Raw genomic sequence first — 27,945 nt, 5'->3', positions numbered from 1 at the left:
GTAATTTAGTGGTTGCACTTACGTACACCTGAAGAAAACTGAAGCGAACCTTTTCGCGAATGTTAATGCTGTTCAAAATCTACATTTATTTCTATACATACTATCGGAAACAAAATTAAGTGGAACAGATAGGGTAAAAGACCCAATTACTGTGGGGTGCCGATTACCGTGGCTATATATTAATTATACTTATTTTTAAAGCATAATGAATCAATATAGGCACGGTAATCGGTGATTGGGTCCCTTACTCTATGTGGAAACTGGTTTCAATCGAGTTTTTTCGAACAACCATTACCGTTAATGTATCGTATTTAATGATGGAAATGAATTATAATGGAGGCATAGAAGAAGACCAGCGGATAAGGTAGTAATAACCCATCAGATCCGTATTCCATCCACGAGGATTCCGTCCAGTCTATACAGGAGAAAACTTGGTTGCGAACTATTGAGAGAGGTACAACGCAAATACATAGGTCTACGGTCCACGGTTCGCGATCCACGTATCGAGAGCAATTGGGAAGGGTATATCGTTTCTTGGAAAAATATTCCCCTATAGCCCCGTATAGCGAACCATTGAGACAGACAGAGAGAGAGAGAGAGAGAGAGAGAGAGAGAGCGGGGGGGGGGGGACCTCCGTATGCTATGCCGGTGTCATTCGTGACCAGTCGCGGTAGCGGTGGAGATAAGCTCGAGCGACCGTCAACACGTACAATTTGATTCCGAAATAAGACGACGCTTTTTATCTCGAAATACAAGAATCGCTATCCGCTCTTCTTCTTTTGAAGTTGTTCGCTCGACACTGCTTACAATTAGTGCCAGAGGGTACGCGAAGGTATGTCATATTCTATCATTTTCCAATAAGAGATATCGCTGAATTATATGTATGTAGTTTGCTGCTACGTTCGAGCCTCTCGCACATTCTCAACAAAGTCAAGCCTCATCGGAAATACAACGAAAACCGGTCCCGAACCATCGTTTTATGATTCGAATAAAACTGTAGTAGCGAAATATCGGTGTGAGTTAGAAATGACTCCGGCATAGGCCTAGAACTAGAAGGAGTCCGAGGGTTAATGAGTGGCTTACCTGCAACCCAGCAGCAGTTTAATCGAGTTTCGTGCAATTTTTGTTTTGCTGCTTCCGTTGAATGATTTATCCCTGTTACGTGTCCATAACATTTCTCAAACATGGTAAATATTTACAATGAGGTACCACCAATCAATTTAGGTGGCTTTGAAACATATTTGCCAAGCTGAAGCTTCTCAACTTTTCCCTGTGCCTACACAGTGCACATATGTAAAAATATGTTCGATGCTATGCGATTCAGTATGAAACAGTCTTGAAGATGATTTTCGGTAGATAACATTTCAAACTCGGTAATCTTTCAAATGTTTCTTTATTCCATAAGAATGAATGACACATGAGAATTATAAGTAATAAATTACAACAATATTATGTGCATAATATGAAATTATTTTTGTACAAAGGGATTGCAATTAACTGGCTAGGTTAATTATTCGATTGATAACATTATAACGACGATCATTCTTACGATTAATAATTTTTGTTCGATACGCGCAGGCATGGTTTAGGATATAATCTCGACAACGATTTTTCCCGTTCTAAACACACATTTACCAGCAATGCTGGGGACGGTTCGGGCCCGGTGTCGCCAGATGAGGGAAGAGAGCACGAATTCGGGAGAAAAAGTTACCCCCTCTCTCTTTCTCTCTCTCTCTCTCTCTCTCTCTCTCTCTCTCTCAAGGCCAAATTAGAGACACAATTAGGGACACAAGTCTTGATCTGGCGACACTGTTGGGGCCCCTGAAAACTTGGCTTAGTTCTCCCATCAACCTCTCTTTCGTGCCGCGCGTAAATACCTTTGTCGCGTTCGCTGGTGTCACGCGTCTTCGTTGCCCTACGATAACGCGCCCGGCACTGATCTACAGAATACAAATCTAATTACAAGTAGAGAAAGGCGACTGTAAGGCATTACGTTGTATACAGATACTGGACTAATCGTGAAGTTCAAGATTTTCATGTGGTGCTCGGGATTTTTGTGATTTTAACGAGCTGAAATTACAGCTGCGTGAACAAATAGATGTCTCTTCGTCGAAAGTACTCGTTGAATTTCGTTGACCTGGCTTCGATTTATTGCTTATAAAAGGAAATATTAATCGCACGTTCATGTAAGTCAATTATTTACAGTCTCAATTCGAACGAGCATTCGGCGCATCAATTTCAGTAGATACTTTTACGACGTCGTCATAGCGTATAAGTAAGATGCTCGATCGATTGAATCGAGCGTCTCGGTACAATACTGCTCAGGGGACAGTATCGAATAATCGTACCTGTCGAATTTCCTAGGAATTCAACGAAAGATAAATCGTTTCAGGATAAATTATATCCAATCTGCGTTCGTGTACACACATGTTTGCCCCCCACTCTATAGATCCATGTAGAGAAAGCTATAATAAACCCGCAAAATCGCTTCATTACGGACAGTAATCGTGATATGAATTCGGAATATGTCCTATAGAAATATGCGTATAATATTAAGATACATCTCAGATTTCTGCCATACAATTTGCAGCCATACGGAATTAATAAATCTAATCAGTCTACTTTAAGGACATATTGGACTCACGTAAAATAATTTCATTTTCTCAATCTCATATGGCACTTTTAATTTTCGCTCGGAAGAAAAGTGCACGTCTACAAACATTAAATATACGTTTAAAAGTACAAGCGTGCACGGTGAAAACGTACATGATGCAAAAAGTTGCATTTCCGACGTTTATACATTATTATACTAAAAACTAAAAAACTTACTCTTTCGATCGACATATAATTTTATTGGTTTTCGTTGATCATAGAATAAATTACGTGTTCCGCAATGTATTTTTTGCGAGGAGGTCATTTTTACAGTGAATTCTGTAGATTGTACATTATACGACAAATATGTAACTCTTAAGAGTGCAACTGTTTCCGACGACACCCGAGTTTGTTCGCGCGATGTGATAAACGTGTACGCCATTATCAATATATCAATAACAATATTATTAACAAAAAGTTCGCGTTACAAGTCCGAGTGTATTATAATATATGTATAAAGCCTCTAAGTTATAGCATTCCGTATAGTAATCTAACAATAAGGCACGCGATTGCAGCAATAGAGGCACTGGCAGTTATAGTAATTACACGTTACATTTGTTTAACTTGGGAAAATTGAACTGTCGTTTTATGTTCAGTGAATTCATAATGTGTACAACGCACCAGCTTCCGGCGCTTTGTCGTTTACTTTGAACATGAAAATGTGTTTAAACACATTTGCGTATATTCTACCAGGATGGCTAGGTATTATACACGTTAGACCTATAAGAAACCTAAAACTATAAAATAATAATAGAATAAAATAATTTGTATCGTATGTATGTACATATTTGCAAATGGATCGATTTAAACTCGTTGTTTAAAACTTAAAGCGGAATACCTAATCTCATCACTACTCTCTGTGGAATAGCATCCACTATTAGATCACTGTAAACATTATCAAGTATTATATACGTATACAGAGTACACAGAGCAATATTATGTACAAATGGACTACGTGTACTACTGGTTATTATGCAGAGTCTAGGTAGATCAATAAATTAATTTAGCACGAGTATGTTTATGCGAATCCGTAAATTGTATCCTTAAAAATTGGATTGAAAATTCGTAAAAATAACGATAATATGTAAGCGAGGAAACCCCATTATACAAGGTGTTTCGTAATACGTAGGATCCACTTTTTTACAAACATGTGTCCTATTTAACCTTGTTTCAAAGTTAAAGGCACTTTTGTGTTTCAATCATTTCCGCGATAGCTTATCTTCACAGAAGATGCTCGAGCCTCGCATACAATTACGAAACATCCTGTTTTTTCAAATGTAAACCATATTCATCGTATGTAATTTTTTGAGAAAGTGTTTTCAGAAATGGTATCACCTCGAGAATCCTAGATTAACGAATTAATATGGCCGACACAGATAGCTATTTTCAATCAATTATTTCGTATGTGCTTGTCATATGTACGTTCTTTACATTTGCCACAATTTTGTACAAGTGGAAAATGGGTGATTTTTGGTAAGAAATCATATTTTTCAGTCTATATGCTTGTCAGAGATATTTGTCTTTGTCAGAAATTCTGTACCGTTACTGTAATTTCCAAAAAAAAAAAAGAGAGAGAGAGAGAAAGAAAAATGAAACGTAACATAATCACACAACCCGCCGAGTCCCATTACTTTATTATCAGTTTCAATGGAATTTAGAAGAATTGCTGTTGAAAACGGCAACAGCATTATTTTCAAAGGACAGTAACAATTACTCTCGATAAGATGTCATGTTTCATATGTAAAAGGTTCTCAAATATAATTCCATTTTCACGTAATCGCTCAAGTGTACGAACATACACAGTTTGTATATGTATGTTGAAAAATGTTCCTAACCGAAAGATATTTTCGATTGTGGGTGCGCTTTTGTCGACGAACGATCAACAAGGCACTTACCCCCTGAACCCTAAAAGGCACTCGATACGCGTCTATCGTTTTCTCCTAACATTTGAATGATTTCGAAGGTCAGTTTATGCCCCGTTCAGTAGTAGCGACGGATAAGATGTTTCGAGCATAGATGCTCCAAATTTGACTACAACGCAAACCTTGGCAAGTACATGTGCATTCAGATTCAGTGGACTCGACCGCACACCTGTGATTCTATTCCACCTAAATAAGGATAACCAGTTTTGGCCTCGCTGGGACTGTGAGGCGTTACGTGGTGGCTGATCGCGGCAGGAGTTGATACTCCTGAAGTTGCACTCTGAGCCATGCACGCGCTCATGTTCGACGCGGTGGAACCGACACTGCCGCATAGACTGCTCAGGTTCAGATTGTTGGATGCTAGATTCGATGCGAGGTTGCTGCTGCCGTAATGGGAAGCATTGAACAACCTGAAACAGAAAAACGAAATGCCATACAATTGATTCCTGCAATGCGATGCGCACTCTTGGACAAAATGTTATCTTTAGTTTCTCGACAGCTACATAAAACTTCTGAACGAAGCACACAGTATCGTAATTGCTGCGACGCAGGAAGAAGGAACCAGTTAGCAAATAAAGTTCAGCTCGACGGCGTTCCGAGCAAACAGAGGAGAATCAGAAATCTGACATCAGAACACCGACATTCGCGCGGTAATATTGTCCGCTGGTTTGCGAGTTGTGATGCAATCAACGTGTGTATTAGTTTCGTCGTGTAAAGTTACAAGATAACAAAATAACAAAGTTACAACATAGTTACAAAAAGTCGCAAGATATGTAATTTGTAATTTGGTAAAAGATGCTAGACACGACGGGAGGAAAAAGGTTGTGGTAGAACGTAGACACTTGGTTTCGATCGATAGGAACACATACGCTAACAAGTAAACGCATATATGTACCAGCAGAACATACGATGCTCGCGATTTAAAATTTCTAAGTGCATTACATTATGCTTAGAGAGTGTAGCGTGCATGTACCGGCCGATAATGGAAAAAGATCGGTCTAAAAGAGCACGGAAAACCATTGGTACCTGTGCTGTTCGAGTTGCGCCGCGCCGTGTACTAAACCCCGGATACAGCACACTTTCGATCGAATATTTTATAACTGTTTTAATTGAAATTCTCGAATGTAAACGAACGTTTACCGTCTCCGGATTCGCTAAATTGGTATAAACTTGCAAGGTTTTTATGGGGCCCGAAGAAGGCAATCGTCGATTACACGTCTCGGTTGTATTGTGATCAAAGCATAACAGTCAATAAGTATTTAACTGAAAGATTCGGTAGCCCCTTAGAGATCACCAACGTCGAAAGTTACAAATTTCTGGCGATCTTACACCGAATATAAAGCAGGTCGGTGATATTATGGTCGCCGGAGTGGAGCGACAATATTAAAATATTAACGCGGGGCAATTTTGCCTCCATAACCCCGAGATGAAATTCCCTTTTCGTTTGGCGAGTCTCAAAGTAACCGCCGACAAGTTCTCTCTCGTTTTGCCGTGCAATCAAAGTTCACTGCTCGTTTGCAAGCCGATACTGTACGCACACGGACAAGGGAGAAACTTTCACGCTTGTACACATACACACACGAATCGTTTAGGGCGTGTCGGGGCTGCCAACAACCGATTTCAAAACGGAGTAGCGGTCCTTTTGACCGTTTCGGCACAGCAGCCACGGTTAAGAACCCCGAAGCGTACCAATGCTGAAACCATTTAATTCCTCTCTTCTTCTTTTCTTTCTCCCTCTCTACCTTTTTCTTGTCTTTCCTTCCTCTCGCCGACCTTTCTCGTCGTCTCTTAATTTCTTTTTACGAACCAGTGCAGAACAACCTCGCGGAAGCTTCGGGATATACATACATATGTGTATGTATATTGCGTGCCCCGCTGATCGGTCTACAAATCTATTTTCGCCTAGCGGAACCCGGCTACAAATCAAATTCACTTCTATAGAAGTGTTAATGAATTCTGCTGAATTTCAGAACGGAGGAACAATTTATAACGCCACAGGGCCAGGGGAGGCTCAAGAATTCCTCGACAAAAGACCAAACCCGCGTCGGCGTCGCATCGGCGTCGCATCGGCCGGATTCTTTGATCCGAATTCGATGCGTTTTTCTCGTTTTACACTGCCCGGCGAAAGAAAAAATATTATTAAGAAGCAACATTATGTTGTTGCATCACGAAATGTCCGATTTTAGAATGCAAAATATTGCGAAGCGCTTCGATCAAGAAATAACTATTACCTACTGTCTACAGGTTGGTTTATCAGATAGATCACTTTCAGTAAAGCTGATCCTTATGATCGCATCTTCAATTTCGATTCAGATGTCTCAATTTACTAGTAAAGAAATTTGATTTCGATTGTCGTGCATTCTTCTTATACAGGGTGAGCCACTTATCATTGCTACCTAGAATAACTTTGAAAGTGCGATAATATGTAGTTGAAAAAATGTTTCGGAACAAAAGTTGCAATTTGGTTAGTTTGACTTTCTTTAGTGAAACATTTTCAGCAACATCTACTCTAAAAGCTCGTGCAAAGTTTACGTGTCCCCCCTCGTCCCATCCCGGAAGTTATGATAGCTGTGAAACCGTCGCGTGAGACGCAATTCCGTAGCGAGTCGCTTCGCACGAGACGCATTGACGACCACCCAGTGAATCTTGAGATCGCAGAGGTTTTTGTTACAAGTTCTTTCAAATATACGATCATTCATAAGCATTTGAACTTTCTACTAGCTCTTGGAAGGGAAGAATCCAGGTGAAAACAGATGAATGCTATACATGGAAAAGTTGCTGAACCGCTAAAGCATTTGCACGTCTAAGGCGTTTCTACATTTAGCGTATGTTAAAATTACAAAATAACTGGTAACATTAAAAAGACAATATCAGAATCCTATTAGTTTTTTTTTATACTTTTTTGCTTAACTTTTAATTGTAAAAATCCGCAGTCCACTCGCAAGTTTCCGCGTGTTCGTTATTATCAAGAATATTGATTCTCGCGGTAATTTTCACATGTTTCGTGATCGCTAGTTTTCCGTGAAAATGGGTGAAAAAAAGAAGCAACTAAAGTATAGATTCGTAAGAATTCATAGGGCTACCGAGCGTCGAGGTCGAATCGCTTCCGGGGTGAAAGAAAGGCCACGCCGTTGCAGGTTAAAGCTGGATCATCGCCATCGGCGAAGATTAGCCGGTAGCGTTTCATTACGGGGGCCGAAGAAGCAACATAATTGAGGACCACACAGAAAACGTGTCGGTGGGGCCCCGCTTGCTTCACCGCACCGCACCGCACCGCACCGCACCGCACCGCACCGCACCGTACCGCGCCGCATCGCACCGAACCGAACCGAACCGAACCGAACCGAACCGAACCGAACCGAACCGAACCGAACCGAACCAACAGCTCTCCTTTTCTTCTTCGCTAACATTTCTCTCTCTCTCCGATAGTCCTCCAATCTCACCTGTTCTCCTTTCTGCCTCGCTTCCCTTTTTTACTCTCACCTTTCTGCACTCTCTCACGACGTGTCTCGTTCTATGTCTCGATCCCTTCGGTCTTCCTCCTATTCACGATTCGCTCACAGTTTTCCCGCATTTCATAATTGTGCCGGTAATTATGGAAGTGGTCTAACATCACAGTTCCAAGGAAATTTAACGTTTCACTTAATTTGTATTAGGCATATCGATTGATTTTACTATATCATGGAGTTTTTTTTTATCAAGATTCGTCCAGATCGTTTGAATATACACTCAAAACAAAAGGAACTGAATTTCAACACAGAAGATGAATCTTTCGTTAAAGAGGTTCTAAAAAACGAATAACTGTTTACTAGCACAGATAAGTTTCATACTATAACAACGAATATTTAACGCAAAATTATATATTATTAAGTAGGCAAAACATTTCGTCAAAGGTCTCAGGATCTCGAAAGAAAGAATGTATACATGTTAGACCACGGGTATTCTATTCAAACATGTGATAACGATTGAAAAGTAGCAATTACTACTTTTAAAGGAATAAGAACATTGAAATATCCAAGTAGTTACAAGTACAAGTACGTGCTCCAGGGTTCGAAACCAACGTTTGTGGTTCGTGCACTTTACAAGTACATACAATTGAATATCATCTTTTCCGAGTAATAATGAAATCTCATCAAATGAAGTTTTTGTACTGTATTTCACATGGTTTCGCAAATACATATCGAACTTGATCCCGTCGCTAGCTACGACCCACTTGAGCTTGGACCTGAACCTGCTGCAGGCTCGCTTCACCTCCTCTTTGTACATTTTCGTCATCATCGCCGCGACGATGGGCGCAAGGGTACCTTTGGCGTAGCGATGCTTCGCAGTTACCTTTGCCTCGACTACGCCGCCCAGTGTCGCCAGATCAAGACTTTTGTCCTCGCTCTCTAATTTCCCCTTTTACCGCGCTACATACATATTCCTGACGCTTCCGCCCGGTCACGTGGCGTGTTTCGTCTCTGTCGTGCATACTCCCGGTACGGGCAGAGAGAGGGTAACTTTTACCCCTCGATTCGTGCTCCCTTCCCTCATCTGGCGACACTGACTACGCTCCACGTGTAATAGTCAAGGGCAGTTCCGGGCACGTTTTTCGCGGCAAAACCGTCCCCAGCATAGCGCCCACTGTTCCGTTCCGTTCCGTTCCGGTAAGCGTCGTTACCTTCGGGCAACGAAGACGCGAGACACCAGCGAACGTTTCAGGAGCCCAACCGTGCCCAGCACTGGTCGAGGGGAGTGTGGTCGGGGCTACAGGGAGGTCGCAAGTCGGAGGATCAGTGATAACAGAAGTTTCCCGAATTGCCAAATTCGCGCTTTTCTTTTTTTCTTCGGCTCAGAATGATTCCTGCGAGTTGCCCGGGGGATGCAGTTACCTCGTACGTTTCGTTATTTTTGAATTCGTTGGCCAAGTCGTAACGTCGACTAGCGTCGTCTCCTTGTAACCAAACCACGCAATGATTTTTGCGGGTGGGTTTCTGGCACAAAACGATTCGCGTATTGCCGCTATTCTTGGTTCATGGTTGAGATTTTCCCTATTGTAACTCCACGACAACCTTACCTTATCGCTTACCATTATCGTTATCTTATTTGCGGGACTGTCCGGAAATATTTCGGATGTATCTCGAAGACTCTCTGTGTTTAATAAACTCGTTGCGCGCGGGTCGGTTATATTATATGTATCCGGTTCCACTAGCGACCCGTTGTGTTCATCTTTCTCCGTAGACTTTCTTCGTTTGCAGTCTCTGCGGCACTCGAACGAATTGGCCTCTACACTTCACGTGTAACAGCACCGTACGTACAGCAGGCCAAGCATTTCGCCAACCCGTTATTACGCCACAATGGCAGAATTAATTGTTCGGAAACATTCTGCGAGCAAAAGCTTCGTAGATACCGACTCTTTCTTTCCACCGCATACCTCCTGACGTTCTCTCCTTTTTCTTTCCGTGGCTACCCCTCTGGTCGGGTGAGTGATTCGACTGGTTTAAACGTCTCGAGTAATGTATCTCTGCCTCGACAACGTGCACTTTTCTTCGACGCCGGACCCGCCTCGTGGAGGGTCTAGCATTCATTTTTAAGTTTACCGAAATCTACGTTACCGCGACAACGCTGACGTATTGCTCTTTGCGTATTACTCTAACGAGTCTAAGTAAACACACGATCAAACGAGTTGGCCGTTTGGTGCAACAATTATTCACACGTTCAGCGTACCTAATATTTTCATTGGTTGTTAAGCTTCTTGGGGCTTATCTTACTAATCCTTCAGAGGAGACAGATATATTATTATTATTATTATGCTTTCCTTTTGAATGTTATCGTATACATATCGGCCAGTGGATCATTATTTTGATTATGAAATAATTCGATGTTACAGTAGATTTCATTGTTTTCCGTTCCCAATCGTTCCTAACCGTTGCGCGTTGGCGCGAAGAAGAAGCAATAGAAATCTGTACTGGCAACTCACCCATAGTTCTCTGCGGTTGGTCTTGACCATTGTTGCTGCGCGGCGTAGTAATTTTCGCTGTAGTTATAATGCTGAGGATAACCAGTCGTGGTTGTTGCGGCTGCAGCTACCGACGTTTGACCATAGCTTTGATAAGTTTCAGCACTACCGTAGTGCTGAGACTGAAACGACTGCAAGTTCATTGTGTTGAAAGCATTCAGTTGTTGACTATTCAGCTGTTTGCGAAGCCTAGCACGTCTGTTGCTGAACCACACTTGGACACGAGCTTCTGTCAAGTTTGTTCTGTAACAATCAGAAAAGTCTAACATTACCCTCAATAGGCGTTCAAGATAACATTGGTTAACACTTCGTTCCACTCAAAGATAGTACTTTATTTTGAAGTGTGTTTAGAGCAAGCGTCAGGCACACTGTTCCAATGCAATCGGGATTCGGTGACTTCCATTAATATTCAGACACCCTTTCGAGGAGAATAGCTTTCTAAAAATTGGACTCGGTTGGCTTTAGTTTTTGTAAGAAATTAGAAAAATTAATTTATTATTTATATACATATACCATAGATGTTTATAATTTCTTTTATCTGAGTTTTTATCATTCGTATGTCTCGTTTACGTGTATCCCGATCGAATCGTTGTATATTGTCTAGTCTTGTTTTCAAGGCGAGGATAAATCAAAAAAGGAATAGAACTTACTTTTGGGCTAACTCTTCTCTCGTATAAACATCTGGATATTGAGTTCGGTGAAAAGCTGCTTCCAATTGTTCGAGTTGTTCACCGGTGAACGTAGTCCTGCTTCTGCGTTGTTTCCTTTTCAACGTGATTCCTGGCTCACTTTCTGTATCTGAATCATCACCGCTACTGCCGCCTGAAACAAAAACCATAATTATCTGTGTTACGTAATAAAATTCAAATAAGCGCGCAGCAATTAGCAGCAGTAAAAGATTGTTTACGATGTAGTAATGATCCGTACAACGGTTTGTACGTTCGATAACTATAAATTCCACCAAAGTTAAAGATTTATATCTATTATTCGTAAAAGCATCAATTATCAATGATACTCCATTTAGAATACTTGCATAAGTGAATGTCTATGCGAAGAAAAATATACAAAGACACGCCAGATGACGCGTATAAAGGGTCTCCCAAACATGTTGTACTTCGTTGAAAAGGGCCATTCCCGAGGTCATTCAAAGGAAATATTTCCTTTGCGAAAATGTTCTGCGCGCCTTTGTTAAAGAGTTATTAACGAAAAACACGGACCAATCAGAACAAGCGGCTACAGCGGACATTTTCGTCGGCATTGGCGTAACCGCGTTCTGTTTGATCCGTGTTTTTCGTTAATAAGTCTTTGGAATAGCGGCGAAGAACATTCCTATAAAGGAAAAAGTTGCTTCGACTCATCTCAGCAATGACTCCTTTCAAGGAAGTGCAACATTTTTAGGACATCCTGTATGCGTATTTCGATCGTTCAAAGGTCTGTCTCAAAATGAATGAGATACGTATGAGAGATATGTTATAACGCGAATGTTCCATTGTTCGAAATTCGAACCGCATTTTCTTTTTTTTTCTTTAACATGTGCACCTAAATTCTGTAGGTCACTATCAAGATTCTCTACAGAATAGTTTCGACTTGGTGAAGTAATTACCGAATGATTAGTTTCGATAGAAAATGTTGTTGCGGTAAGGAAAGAGTCGATAATTATTATAGTTTTATTTGATCTCCGTAGGTAGGAAAACGAAGGTAAAAATGGTAAGTTCTTTAAAACACGCGATCGAGGCTTCTTATCGAAGAAAGGAATCGACGATGAAGTCCGAGCGATCCGAGCGATCCGAGCGAGATGGTACGGAGCACGCTCCTTTAATAGCGGCAAGAAGGTCTCCCAGTCCAGCACGTGCTGCACGTCAGATACCGAAGATAGGAAGCGAGTCGTTCACGCCCACAGTTCACACGCCGGACTCGGCAACCCACCATTAAGACCCTTCTGATTACAGCCGTGCCAGCCGAACCTATACTAAACTAAAACACTGGAGAAATTAGGGTTCGCCGCGAAGAAATTAAGTTCTTTGACATGTCCCGTCCCACACGAGCTAAACGAAAGCCCGTCGTCTTGTCTTCTATCGTCCACGAGATTCGTACTTTCGTTTACCGAACCGAACCGAACCGAACCGAACCGAACCGAACCGAACCGAACCGAACCGAACCGAACCGAACCGAACCGAACCGAACCGAACCGAACCGAACCGAACCGAACCGAACCGAACCGAACCGAACCGAACCGAACCGAACCGAACCGAACCGAACCGAACCGAACCGAACCGAACCGAACCGAACCGAACCGAACCGAACCGAACCGAACCGAACCGAACCGAACCGAACCGAACCGAACCGAACCGAACCGAACCGAACCGAACCGAACCGAACCGAACCGAACCGAACCGAACCGAACCGAACCGAACCGAACCGAACCGAACCGAACCGAACCGAACCGAACCGAACCGAACCGAACCGAACCGAACCGAACCGAACCGAACCGAACCGAACCGAACCGTACCGTACCGTACCGTACCCCGTGTTCCCCTTCTCTAGCACGAATCTCTTGTCATTGTCGCACACTGGCCCGTTTTTGTACCTACTACAAAGCAGATGGAATTCATTGAATAATCTTTGTGTCATGAAATAAGTTGAAACTAGCCAACTAACTTGTTTCGTAAGCTAATACTTGATTGATAGAAACTGAAAAGAATCCAGACTTGTATCTGACCTTATTTGTTCCACGAATAATAGTCGAATTCGAGTCTCTTCAAGCAATCTAGGATGACCTGTCCAATGAATGAGAGAAAGCAACATTTACGATGCCCCTTCCGCGTTGAAATCTATATGCAGTAATTGGTACTGGTAGTATTTTGATGGTTTAATTACAATTATTTTTTATACGATTTCCAAGTAACCGGTGATCGACTTGATACCCACTTTGCATTTTGTCCAACCAGATTGACGACTTTAAATTAAACAAATTAATAATCAAACTTCGAGACATCGCTGGTGGTAGATTTAATATTGATTATTTGCAGTTGTAAAATATTTGATTATTTCTCACGTAAAAGAACACTTATTGCTAGTATTATGACAAATGCGTATTAGATTCTTTCGAATGTAAACATTAAAGTGTTTTTCAGATCGTATTCACTGTGCTTTGAAAAATCCCATAATAATGCTCAAAAGAATTTACAACTTTCAACAGAAAGATAATAAAATGTTTCTTATGTGACAGGTGATAAATGTCGAGAATATATGTGTTCTCAAACGAAACCGCAAGAAGTAAATCACCTAAAACGATACGAACAATTAATGACCAAGTGCCTGTTCAGATCACTAGAACGTCTAAATCAACAGTGTGGTTCGCTGGCCGAAGAAAACAGAAGGTAGAGGCAGCTACACATACATACATACACATCCATACATATATACATACATACATACATACATACATATATACATCAGATACAAAGCTCGGGAGACCACACGCCGTGGACCTTGTGCAGAAATCTTTACGCCCTCTGCTCTTTTTATTCTTTTTCTGCATTATTCTTCTTTCGATAATCTCTCGATCAAAATTTGTGTGTTGCACGTTAAATACCACGTCGGTCGCATACGGTCGACACTAATTTTTGGCCAGTTTCAGAAGTTTGCGTTTATTGTGATTCTATTCAAATGAGCCGAATTTTATTAGGATTGTTTTCGAACCTCTCACCGCGATGAATTACTTTGAGTTTGTTGGAATTTTTCGGTTTGATATTCGCGGCAGGCACTCGGTATGTTAACAATATTACTGAAGTACCTATCTGTACATACAATACATAGAGGTTTTCAGACACAGAGGTTACACTGCAACTTTTGTTCTCTTAAAACAAACCGTTAAATGTGCAAATGATTTTCAGATGATAGCAACATCATTCTACTAAAAAAGAAGCACAAGAGTTCGTCTATCGAAACATTTAACAATATTACGAACTCGCAAGCTGGATGTCCATTAATTCTTTGGTAGATATTTGTAAAACTTCTTCCTTCTTTGACACCAATGATATCTATAATTCGCTACTGATTGAATATAACATGGCTAAATCGTTTGTTTATTATAACAAATGAATTATAAAGCAGAGGAAAAATAGGAATTTAAGCGAATGTAAATTTGTCTTTTCCTATTTTTCTGTGTACTTTCAATAAATAGTCTCGATGTAATAGTTTTGAAAATACTGTATGAAACTGCCAAACAAATTGATTAAAAACATGTGGTTTGGTTTACTCCTAGAAAATCAATTACTTTTGTAGGAGTATAGCAATTGTTGTCAAGTTCATTTTCCTTCAAAGTTACGTTCCCAGAATTTTTGTATGTGTGTACCGGCGACAAACTGAGTGACACGATTTCAGTGACAATAAAGCGGAAACCTGTTCAATGAATAGCGTAAGGCGTAAAGTGATCAACAGGTGGGTAAGGCTGAACATAATCGCGTTCTTACGATTAGATCGAGTTGCAATTCTCGGGGTACATCTAATCAAAACTAAATCTTCTCGACATGGTAATAAACTCGACACATCTACGCGCCACGGGACGCCTAATATTTCTTCGCGAGCTCCACTCCTGCTAATAAATAAAAAAGCAAGCGACTCCTTTTGCATCCACCGACCGGGCCTATATTTTTGTTAATCTCTTGCTACCCTCCAAATTATTCTGCTTTCAGCGAGCGAAGATTCTTTAACTCGGTCGAAAATATACAAGTGGAAATATTTATCTATCACATTATTGAAATAACAAATACGTTATTACTTGAGACATTTTCTTTTAATTGATAGTTTTATGTCGCATCAACTGCTACGTTATTAGCGACCTTATAAAATAAGTAAGGATACATTACATTATTCCTTTGACATTTTTACAATTTCATCTTATTTTTCATTTTCTATTACCATCGAAGCCAACAATGTGCAGAATAAAGATTCATTGATATCGGTGAGCAATATATTCTACTAAATGATTTGCAGATACAAGTGACTAGTTATTTCGTGTTTTCTATATTTTTTGAATTTCAATTTAACTGGCCGCCACTGGGGAAAAATATATATGGTAATAGCACAGCAATAAAACGGTAATACGATCATTGCTATAGAAACGAAATGTGGCCCGCTAGACCTTAGAAAAATCGACTTTAGGGTATTTACTACGAATTGAAAATCGCACGGCTCTCACGAATCGTACAGTGCAAAATATGTATTACCGATATGCATGCGGTACTTATCGTTACGGTTACCTTAACTCAATTAACTTAATGTTTCTGCACGCTATAATTACGCTTATCGCTCGATTACCTCGAACGTTTCATTTACGCCCGCCTAATGGTTTATGCGGTGTTAAAACAACGACGCTGTTCGCAAATTTCGAGTGTACGTATCCGTCTCGAAAATCTTTTTAAGCGGCGAACCGCTGAATCCGGTTTTGTTAATTATTTCACCAAGATTTGTAAGATCGCATCGCCGCGCCGTGATCACGGAAGGAGCTTTTAATTAATTTAGTCGTCCCTTTGTGTCGAATTAAGCGACCAGGCATGTCGTTTCACTTTATAATTACCGTTATCCGTTTTAGGGTTCGAATGTGCTACTTGTAACTAGACCGCGCGGATTTTATGCATCTATTATAAATAATGATCAAGTAGATCGAATGCAAATCGAATAGAAACGTTCTAAAGAGTCTTTATGCAAAATAAAAATTGTTTTCATCCGTTGTAACTGACACAGGACACACGAACCAAACAGGAATTTATTTCTTTATCTCTTTTGTAGTTCTATCGAGTTGTAAAAAATATGTTGATGTACTCAGATTCTTTTAATGTTCCTACCGTTGCAAATTATATCGACCCATTTTTATCATAAATGCATAAAATTTGCAGTCTATGTCATTTTCTTATTCTTGTTTCATCAAATAAATTGTTTTGATTCCACGCGGTTTTTATATGCACTCGTTTGTCGTGTTAAGCGATACAAGTATTAAATCTATTTAATGCGAGGAAATAGACCCACCAAGTATTCCGTCGATCGAATGATTCCTGCGAGGATCATCACCGGGCCGAGTTTGATTCGCAGGACCGCGGAGAAGTCTCGATATACTGGAAACCGACGGCGCTGACGCCTTATCACAGACACCGTCCTGCTGGCAGAACCACATTGGACTAGTTAGTATAGAAATTAAAAATAATCAAATTAGAATAATTATTTTTCGTTTTATTAGAGGTTATCACATGTGAAATTCTCGATTTTTAACGGTAACGTTGAACAAACGCAACTTTCCCTCAAATAAAACTGATTGATCGAAATAAGCACCATCATGATGAACATATTCTGTCAGTAATTTATAAGTAGACTACGGATCTTTATGCACAATAAAAAGTTTGCACATCAATTGCACGACACGGGAGCTACAAACAATAAATTCATTGGGGGGGGGGGGGGCTCCGTCCTAAAACGCATGTTCTGTCAATTAAAAAAGGCAGAATTCGCTGCAGCGAGTGTCCCATAAAGTGGGAAATGATATTAGTATGTTAAAAAAATATTTTCGAGTCGCCAAAAATCCTTTTGGGAAACATGTTTTTATTAGAAAATGAGGATGAATCGGATTTGACCGTTTTCGGAACTTTAGCCAAAAGTGTTTGCTATTCTTAAAAATCAGTAGATAGGACAACATGTACATTAATCCGTGTTGAAAAAGCTGACTCACAGTTTGAAGTGACTGAATATACAATGCCAAGGTACTCGGTAACTGAATTTACGCGTTCGATAATAGAAGTATTCGATATTTTTACACGCATTTCAATTACAAAAGCATTCGACTGAAAGCTGTCCATCACTGATTGTATGCACGACGACTTAATAAAGAGAGAGAGAGGGGGAGAGAGAGAGAGAGAGAGAGAGAGAGAGAGAGAGAGAGACATGATATTACTATCATATAGACGATGTCAACAGACCTTTATCAGCTTGTCCCGAATTTCCCAGCTGAATATACCAGGATTCTGTTTCTTCATGTCTTCAATTTTCGCTTCAACTTCAGGTGTGGCCACACGTGGTTTGCTACCACCGATCACTCCCGGTCTAATCGATCCCGTTTCTTGATATCGATTCAAGATTTTCGATACGCAACCATGCGAAACCCTCAGCTGTCTGGAGATTATGCACGGTCTGATACCGGCTGCGGCCAGTTCTACGATCTTATGACGAACGTGATTCGGCAACGGACGCCCGTTAATGAACACACCACCGAGTTGGTTCACACGCCCTTGTCCTGAAAGAAAAGAACAAGAACGTACATAATAAATCTACTTCTGAATAATGTGGGCGAAAATAAGCGGCGAATCATTACGCAGAAATTTTCGGGAAAATATGAACAGTGCGTAAATAGAGGGAAGTTTGAATCCGTGCTCAAGCTGACGGGAACAAAGCAATGAAACTATACTTTCCCGAGACTGACGAGAAAAAAGTCAGAAGGACCGGAGGTGGCACGCAAGGTGTCGCTAAAACTCCACTGCCAATTACTGGTAATTAGTCTTCCTTTTAATTAACTTAATTATAATTATCAAGTTAAACAAACGACGTCACACAAGTAGCAGGAGAAACAGCAGCAGCAAAATCAGCGGGAAAAAGTTCCCGGAAAGGAAGAAGCGGCCGGCGAGTTCCTCTGTGAAAGGTTCGAAAGGACGAAACGACAGAAGAAGGGAAGAAGCAGAATGAGATGCGTCTCGGTAGAGTAGACGGGTCTTCTACCCTTTTATGATGTCCACCTTACGACTCCTCAAGGGAGAGGCGTTTACGTAAGACAGAGATCAGGGGCCTACGAAAACTAAGTGTTACGAGTTACGAGTTACGAGTCCGGTTTTGCGTTAAGCAGTAAAACGCAGTCAGCTAAGGGGTTTACCTAAGCGAATCTCTTCTCCTGAAAATTCTCGCATGCAAACTACCTCTTTTCGAGACACGCTCTTGCCGGGACAACCACGGCCATGTCATATTTACATAAAAGACCGTTTGCATAAAAATCGCCAGTAACATTTAATTTCTGCATGCGTTTCGCGCACGTATTCGTGAGGGCATATTTTTTTGCAAATTCGCCAGGGTTCTGGTGAATTTCCCCACTAAATTCTCTCTTTTTGTGCAGCAAAAAGAAAGAGAGAGAAAAAAAGAAACGAGCACCGTATAGATTTTGCTCGTACCACATTTTCCAGTCAAACAATATCATCAGGTATGTAACTCCTTCCGAATGCTGCTACGATGACATAATACATATATATATATCACTGAGATATTTATAGCCAGAATTTGATACTCATTGTTGGAAATGAACTATTAATCGAACTGTAAGGGACACGATTCGAATAAAATAAATACTGATAGGATGTTAATGATTAATTCTTTATTTCATAAAATATTGTAATTTAGACCGCGTTAATGGTGCTCGGTATAATTGATGCGCTCGTATTCCCTGCATTCGACCTTCGATTGTTTCGAATTCGTACGTTTCCGGTAATTCTGCATTGAAATGGTAATGGATTACGCAATGTCGGAAGTTCGCAATGTCGTGGCAAACCTACTATGATATAAACTTTACGACGTACGGAGGTGATTGAATGCGATAAAGAAGCATTGTTTCGAGCACGTTGATCGGGGGATCGTTCCTCGACAAGAACCCTAGAATAATACGACACCTCGGTGCCTCGTTGCCTCGTTGCTCGGAAAGGCGCTCGACCCGATTCAAAATAGCAATCCCTGGATCGATTTATCGCTGATTAAATTCATCCGACGCAAGAGCATTATCGAGCGGAGGAGGGAAGATAATGAGGAGAAAGGTACGAACGTGAACACGCTAATTCCATTGAAAACATGCGCCCGGCTTTGAGAAAAATTGATAATCGACGAAACACTGTAATGAACCTGTCATTACACGAGGCCCCTTGCAACACCTGCTATGAAAACTTGTGCTAATTGCCACGGAGTGTGCTTTAAAAAAGGGACATCGCCGAACCGCTCCTCTGCCCGTTCTCGATGTAGCCAAAGTAGTCCCGTTTCGTCATTCATCAAATCTTCGAGATTTACATCCCCCTACCTCACGAGATCCCAATGGGTCGTAAGGACATATCCACCAGCATACATCGCACACCTAGATGGGTTCGTCGCGTATGTATGGCTCTCGGACACCTTTCATGACGTCAGTCAGGCCGCGGGGCCCGACGGGATTACAGGCAAGATCAAAAGGCGCCGACCGCCGCCGCCGACTCGATCACTCTTCCTCTCGCTCTCTCTCTCTCTCTCTCTCTCTCTCTCTCTCTCTCTCTCTCTGTTTCTCTCACTCGCTCGCATCGAGTCTTTCTCTCTTTCTGTTTAGCGCGCTCTCAGTGGGCGCGAGGTGAATTGCACAGGCTTCGGGACGAGTTCGAAGCGAAAAGACCTATGTATAGTGACGGGGTGGCCCCTTCTTCGTCCAGCCCAACTTCTTGCGCGACAATAACGTGAAATTCTACGTAACCGACACCCGTACTCCATTACGAAACATTCGAGGTACTCGCTGGATACGCGAACAAACGAATTAATTCGTAACTGGCGATCCATTTCATCTCTACGCTACGCCGAGATCTCCCAGCCATACCCTAGAATACCTATGGATCGTGCAACGACCAAAAAATCTGGTTCAAGAGGCCTAATTGGTTATAACTAGACTCCGGATGTCTATGCGTTTATGCAGAAATTGGCTGGGTGAAATATAAAACGATACGAGATTTTAACAATCTAAGAACATTATTACCCTGTTTTCGATGTGAGAAAAAAAAAAGACTATTAAATGATGAAATGAATTTTTATTTAACTCTTGTTTATTTATTTTGCATACAGATGCGCACAGTCTAGTTAGAACACATGTGTGGTGTCTTCTTGAATTTTTTAGTGACAATTTTCATGTACGTAAAACTGTTCTGAATACGTCGGATGGTCGAACCCTTCCTCAAGACAGTGTCTAATTTCCCCATTCTGTAAATTATTAAAAAACGAACATATTCATTTTTATATTTATATCTTTATTTAACGACAGATGCTTTTACCTGAGCTGGTAGAAAATGTAGTTTTTCAAATGTAAGATTTATTCAAATCGGTGATGAACATATTGTTGAATATACGATTATATGAACAGATATATCTACGTATTATTAAATCTTGTGTGTGCAATACCGTCTTCGAAGCTTCCAAATTGTTTCATGCTAGGGCACGATGGCTTCAACAATTTTCGATAGTATTAATTTATGCTGTATAATTTATTGTCAATATGACAGGTTTTGCAATGTCTTGCATTTACTAGTGTTTAAATGACAAATGCAGAAATCAGATATCAATATCTCGTGATACTGTTACAAGAATCACATCTCTTTTAATCAACGAATTAACATTGCGGTAAATTGCTACGAAATGTGTTTTCCAATCTACTATGCAACGATTACAAAAAAATATCATTGCGAGCACGCGTTATGTTCCGTAACTACCACACGTTGGCTAGCGAACAAAAACTTCTGCATTATAGTATTTAAAGTGGATTTAACCAGAAAAGATGGCAAAACAAAAATTGCAACAACACAAATATAACATCATACATGTTCATACGAGATGTATTGTATTGTAGATGCAATGGTAAATAGACCATGGGAAAAGACTGTGGGAAAAAAGTAACTTAAAATCTCCCGGAAATAGGCAGAAAACGAAGTGTAAAAATGTGAAAATTAGACAATTTCTGATTGGGAACGCGGAGAAGCGCTACAATCAACGCATACGAAACAAATTCTCAAACACGAGGAGGTTTCATCATGGTTTTGGGGGTGCATGACACGACATTTGACGCCGCGTCGGTTCGTTACACCGAATAAGTGATAATATGTATAATGAACCAATATATGTATAAAAATATTTTAGAGAAAAACTGATTGGGTAATGTCAAGAGCATGCCGTTGACCGTTGAAGGGAACAACAACGTATATTTCGATATGATTGAAATTCATAAATCATGTATAGTTTAAAGTCGACAATTTGCATTGGCTATCATCGTATATCATGATTCTTTTAAATTTATTCAAATCCAATGTTTTATGGATTTGAAGAATAGCGTATGTTTACAAATAAAATTAGGAAAAAATATAACGATCATGTAGCATGTACATACTTGTTTGATCAAAACATAAGAATCTGTATGTCTAACGTTCATAAGTTACTTTCTCGTCGTGATCATGCTAAACCTGATTTTTCAAACAAATTTTGGTCAATAAAGTCGTGTACGCGTCGAAATTGAGAACACATTATTACAAGATGGATAGTTATGTAACTGACTGTGTGTATTCCGGCACCGTCCGTTTACATGTTTTTAAAAGTTTGTATCTCATCAAAGGGCACAAGACCACCCTGCAGCAAAAATAAAAGAGGGTTGCAGTGCTGCGAATCATTGAGAAAATAATTTTCAGCATGAATTATTGATAACGGGTAATTGATTGTGGGCGATCACGCTAATATCCATGATCGTGCCGATATGACGCGATAGGGGCTTCCCCGATTTGAATTCGCTCGACGCAACTTGCATGATTAAACTTTACCCTCCGGGCGGTGCTTCTCGAAGTAATGCTATTTATTGGAGACCGATTATCTAGGAATTAGTTTTTCAACTATAGTAAAATTCAATAGGTGAAATTTCAGCAGCTAGATGTCTCAATGTTTATTTTTACAACACTATATATCTTTGCGTAATCATGTTATTTCATTATAACTGGCTGTCGAAAAACTGACGGAATAAATCGATATTGAAAATTTATCAGATATCTACAATTCCATTCCGATTGATGATAATAAGCAGTGAAATAAAATATTTCTGCAATGATTATAGCTTTAATTATTTTATATATAATAACAACTACTTTCAAAATGTTACTTTTGTTTTATGCTTTATGTAAATGCATTCTTTTTTCAGATCCGCATTATCGTTGCATGTGAATGATAATTACGTATCTGAAGAATGTAGGCGCGTTTCTAGCGGTGAGTATCGAACAAATGTTTAAAGCCGCTTTCGCAAACCGCTCATTAGAAGTTTCTCACGTGTCCTAAAAAGAGTCAATCATCGCATCGGTTCGGTACGGTTCGGTACGGTACGGTTCGGTTGGTATCGGATGCCGTTCGTAACTGTATGATAAATGATGAATTCCGCAAACAATCGGGTCAACGGAACCGAACGAGCGCGCGCGTCCCGATCCGGTGCCGCGCAAGCCGGTCCGATGAAAAGCCAAGAGGTGAGGTGAAGAACTGATTGCGAGAAGAGAGGAAGAGTTGAGTTGCGCGCGTATTACCTGACCGAGTGAGAATATCTGTACGGGCGAAGGGGGATGCATGTATTTAAAGTTCGGTACGAGTTCCGAGTTGCGAAGGCTTCAATCAACGTGCCGTCGCTCGGGGCCTATCCGATATCAGACATTCGGTACCCACGGCCCTGGCTACGGCTGCGTACTCCAACTCTTGTACTCTTCTACATACCGACTCGACTCGACTCGACGCGACGCGATGCGTGTTCTCCTTTGTCGCGAATCCGAACTTCTTTTCTATACTTTTTCGCGAACGTGTCCTTGCGGAGGACAATAGGTTCTGTAATTAACCACTTGCCTCATAGGGTCCCACTTGTCCCGATGCCGTTAAGCTAACTTGTTCATTCATCAATCAATTAGTCATTTATTTATTTTAACTTCATCTGTACAAAATTGATATCGATGGCTTTTTCATTATCCACCGGACGTTCGTTAGAACTGTAGCACGATAGCACTGTCTTATTCAAATACTGATTGAGACAAATTTTATTATCGGTTCTCACGAAATAAGTAACATTGAATTAATTCAGTACAAAAATAACATAGCAATAATCATTTAATACCAAAAATCAATTTGTGTTTCCTCTAGCAGACACGTATCGCGTACAATCCGATTTACGTAACCCTACTGCTGCCAAGTATTGATTCCACTGAAATTAAGAAGAATTTTTGACAACTGACATAGTTTGATAAACAATTCAATTTGAAAGATAACGAGAGAGAATTCTTTTTTGTTTTGTTACGATGTTGAGGAATACTTTTTACAATCATCATAAATTCAAGTCTATAATAGATTTAACAACTGTATCGAATTTTAACCGCATAAGAAGTTATTTACATGTTGTTGAATGAAACTTTATCGCACATACATGCTTCAGCTCCCATTCTTTACCAATACGTTAAGCAGTATCGTCTCTTTTAAGCAGTTGAATATTTTCCTGGGATATAAACAATGACGAAGTAACCAGATTAGAATGCAAATAGCTTATACGTCATTTTCAGATATTTGGAAAAGGTTAAGAAATTATACCCATATCATAAGATATCGAACATTTTCTATGAATATTGAAGATTCTGTAAATATTGAAGAATTTAAAGATATTTTACTGAAATGAAAAGTATCTACAGCTTTCTTTAATTCCATTCAGAGGATTCCTTACGTAACATGTATAACAAATGGAAATACTATACTTCTTATCCCTGCTTGTTTATTGTGTTTCTCAACCTACGTCGCACGTCAGAGAAAAACAATGTCGAATTTGTTCAAGAGTTTTCGAAACTGAGATTGCATTGAATTTATTAAAAATCTTTACATTTCGAACTTGTTGATGCTCTAAAGATTGGCTAATTTTCAAATATAGCAAGCAACCACGTGTAATCCGTTTAATTTTCTCTACTTGTTTGTCTCATTCTTTTATATCTTTATTAATTTCCATTTAGTTTCAAGGATTCTATTAACGGGTAATTACGAAGTTTACATGCATTTCGTGTTAGTTATATATATATATATATATATATATATATATATATATTATCGTGATCGCTTTTACCATATCAAAGTATGCGTTTACATCAATTATGATAAAACCACAGTACCTTTTAGAAATAAACAATAAGACAAATCTTCCACTTTTTTTGTTGCGGTTTCATCCTTACATCACGGGTGCGTAAAAGCACCGAAGAAACCTGGCATACTCTTACAATTATGTAGATAAATTACTGTGCTAATTATGCTTATTTTTAAAGCACAATCAATATTGAAAAACATATACATTACAAATATACATATAAATAACATATACATTAACTGATTTTAATGAAAAATAATTTGATATCTCTCTTTTAATATTCATTATGCTTTGAAAATAAGTATAATAAGTGTGGGCACAGTAATTGGCACCCCCACAGTAATTTAGTACCTTACCCTATACTTCTTGAAAATTGTTTGTTTTACCAATGGAAAATGACGATGCCCGGTTCTCTGATGTCCCAAATTAATTCCTCCTCACAACGTTGAATTCAATGGTTTGCGTAACGACGGAACGCGTCCGAAGAAGGTCATTCGAGAAGCAGAAAAAAAAGGCGAAGCGTTTAACAGGGAGGGAATAATTCACTCAAAGCACATCGTAAAACCATTATCATCGGCTGTAAAAGTTTCTCTTGCTCTTTGTAAAAACTTCGCGAGGCATCCGACATCGGTGCATGAAACGTTCAGCAGCCGGAGTCCTGTTTAATTCTCGGTGAATCATGTTTTTCGCCAATCAAACGATCGCAGAAACCTTTCCAAAAAAAAAATCGTCTAGCGGGTTCGGGTTCGGCTTTGGCTTCCACTCGGATTTAAAATTTCAGCGATGCAAAAAGTAAGTAGTAGGAATTACATGAAAAAAATAAAAATTTTCCCCGCTCCTTAACCGCTTGCAGTTGTTAAATTAATTTCGATAAAATTTTCAGAATACGTATAACTAGCATATATCTACAAAACGTTTCACAAAGTTGCTTTCTTATTTTTCCATGCAGTTCCTACCATTTGCAGTTTTTTCAAAAGTTTTTTTTTCACGTCATTTAGTAAACCAATGCTTCTAATTTCTAACAAAAATTTAGATCATCTGGTCCAATTTTTAAACAATTAACCTATTTTAAAGGGCGTTCGAATATTAGTGCGATCAACAGTACTTCCATGCATCAATGACCACTTTCTTGAATTTCTATAAATATGGTTAATAGATCAACCATGGAACGGTTGACTACTTTTATAAATAGACTGCGGATCTCTATGCAAAATAGAACTTGTCTGCATCGATTATAAGAAACAGGAAGCAAAAGAAAAAACTGTCATTCTTTCCTCAGCAATCTCAACAAGATGAAAATAATACGTCGATATTTCTAAATTCATTTAGCCCTTTCTCTGTTTTAAATTTCATCCATTCATTTTTGTCATAAATGCATAAACCCCGCAGTCTATTTATAACTATGTAATTGAGAATGTTTATAATCGAATGCATCACTTATCAGTCTTTTAAAACATATTTTTATGGGCACTTCTTGTACATGCCTACGTTAATCTTTTTATTGTTCCTAATGCAGCAGCTATTCATTTGATCAACAGAAACGGCAGAAACTGAGTAATCGAATGATGATTTGGATAGTCTGGGTCAAAATAGACCCTGACACTTCGCCGTCGGAAGATCAAAGGAAAAGAGCGTCGCTTCGACGTCGCTCCAAATTTCAAACTTCGAACTGCACATATTGATTCTTATAAACTGCGAATGCTTATGCAAATTTACATAGTTGGGTTAACTAATTCATAGTTCATAGGAACCGGAATCAAACAACTATTGCCTACATTTTTCCATCAAATCCACATAAATAAAATAAAGTGAACAATGTTTGTTTGTCGGTTCTAATGATCATTTTACCGAAAATCATTTTAATGAAAAGATCATTTTACCTGTGCGAAATGACTCCTACCAGTTCCAAAAACCCGTGACGAAATTTTCTCGAATAAGAAATGTTTCTACTTCGTTTTTTTTTTTTATCATTAAGATATTATTCGGGAAATCATTATTCTCGGCAACCTTAAGAAGGTATAAGTGACGCATGAGCATACTCATTTTGTTTCAGAATATGACTTCACGGGACACGGTGAAATAATCCAGTAGTTCTTTAAATTAATGAAATATTTCTAAGAGATTCTCTTTTTATCTTGTTTGGAGGTATGTATTTGTAAAACATTTGCGTGATAGAATAAACAGGTACCGGTCGAGTTCAAGCGATCGCACACAATTCGCGCAAACCTTTTCGTAGCGTCGCGTGGCGTCGCGTCGCTCCAGGCAAATTCGACGTATTTTTCGTTAGAAAAGCACAGTTTGAACATTTTCACCGGTACATTAGCTCAGAAAAATATTTTCGTTCGTTTACACTTTAAACTAAAAACGGAATTGTATCGATAGTTATTCGACTGCGAATCCTTATGCAAAATAAAAATGGTCTAAATTAATTGTAAAAAATAGAAGCCACTTAAGAATATTTTTCTATTTTCAATGATTTTAGTAGATCGCAAATAATACATACGTACGTTTCTACCGTTTTAAATTGTAGCGACTCGTTTGTGTCGTAATTGCATCAAATTCGCCGTCTAATAATTATCGCATGAAACAAATCCTTTGCCTCGAGGACAACGAAAGTATTGCGGGAAAGAAAAGAATAAGCGTTACGATGAAAAAGGTGTGAGAATATCGAAACGGTTGCAAAGGACGTTTCATCCGTCAGAGTGGCACAAGTGTCGTGAAATGGTTATTGGCACAGCAGATTCGAAGTTGTGAAACGTGATACAGTCTGGGTAGTTTGAGTTTTGTCGAACGCATAATCGACGGAGTGTCCAAAGCGAAGCTGCAACCGATTGTCGGTAGGCGCGCACGGTGTAGTTTCGGGAGAAACTGCAGTAGCAATACATACAACTTACCTTGAAAAGGGTATCCAGTGAAGTAAGGTGCCATGTTCAGAGTGCTGACAGCCATCTAGTCAGTTGCTCCAGGCCTGGAGAGTCTACAAGCACCAAATCACCACAAAAATCGAGGAGAAATTTGTTTCTCTCTTTGGAGAGAATTTCGCTCGTTCCCGAGGTGTTCGATCACTTTTGCCGGCTGCGGGGCACGGATAACGATTCGGACTCGATCGCGATCAGCACGGAAAACACGTCGTTACGGAAACGAGCTCGGCAGATCCTCGAAACGATTAGACTTGGCGCGAGATGCTTGTCGGCTGTTGCATGAAACGATGGAACGGTGAAACGAAGAAAAACGAAGCATCGGCTTGTTCCGGATGCGAGGTACGGGGATCGTGAGAGACCTGTTTGCTTCGGGCTCTGGGCTCGAACTGTTCGGTTACCGAATCGGACGCACACTGGCAAGAAGGGAACGCCAAGAAAAGAAAGGAAAAGAAAGGCAGGTACCTGAAACCGTAGAAGGCTCCGCCTTCGTTCCGGGGCCTGTCCAAGAGGGAA

At 39.9% G+C, this 27,945-nt stretch overlaps 1 protein-coding gene across 1 annotated transcript; it reads right to left on the bottom strand.

Annotated features, from left to right (window-relative positions):
* Positions 1–4,722: 4,722 nt before the first annotated feature.
* On the bottom strand, positions 4,723–27,460 carry LOC143362295 (protein gooseberry). Its single transcript, XM_076802365.1, has 6 exons — positions 27,406–27,460; positions 17,544–17,857; positions 16,603–16,732; positions 11,223–11,394; positions 10,534–10,815; positions 4,723–4,984 (listed from the first exon to the last, which is right to left on the bottom strand). The coding sequence occupies exons 1-6, from the start codon at positions 27,458–27,460 to the stop codon at positions 4,723–4,725; spliced, it is 1,215 nt and encodes a 404-aa protein (XP_076658480.1).
* Between the last annotated feature and the right edge of the window lie 485 nt (positions 27,461–27,945).

The sequence above is a fragment of the Halictus rubicundus genome, chromosome 1, assembly GCF_050948215.1.
Source record: "Halictus rubicundus isolate RS-2024b chromosome 1, iyHalRubi1_principal, whole genome shotgun sequence".
Lineage (NCBI taxonomy): Eukaryota > Metazoa > Arthropoda > Insecta > Hymenoptera > Halictidae > Halictus > Halictus rubicundus.
This window is presented reverse-complemented; position numbering and strand designations above follow the sequence as displayed.

Coding starts and splice junctions, on each gene's coding strand:
- LOC143362295 (XM_076802365.1), bottom strand. CDS start 27,460: ATGGCTGTCAGCACTCTGAACATGGCACCTTACTTCACTGGATACCCT. Junction 11,395..16,602: donor TTCGATCGACGGAATACTTG/GTGGGTCTATTT, acceptor TTTTTGTTTCAG/GCGGCAGTAGCGGTGATGAT. Junction 4,985..10,533: donor CCAACCGCAGAGAACTATGG/GTGAGTTGCCAG, acceptor TTTCTGTTTCAG/GTTGTTCAATGCTTCCCATT.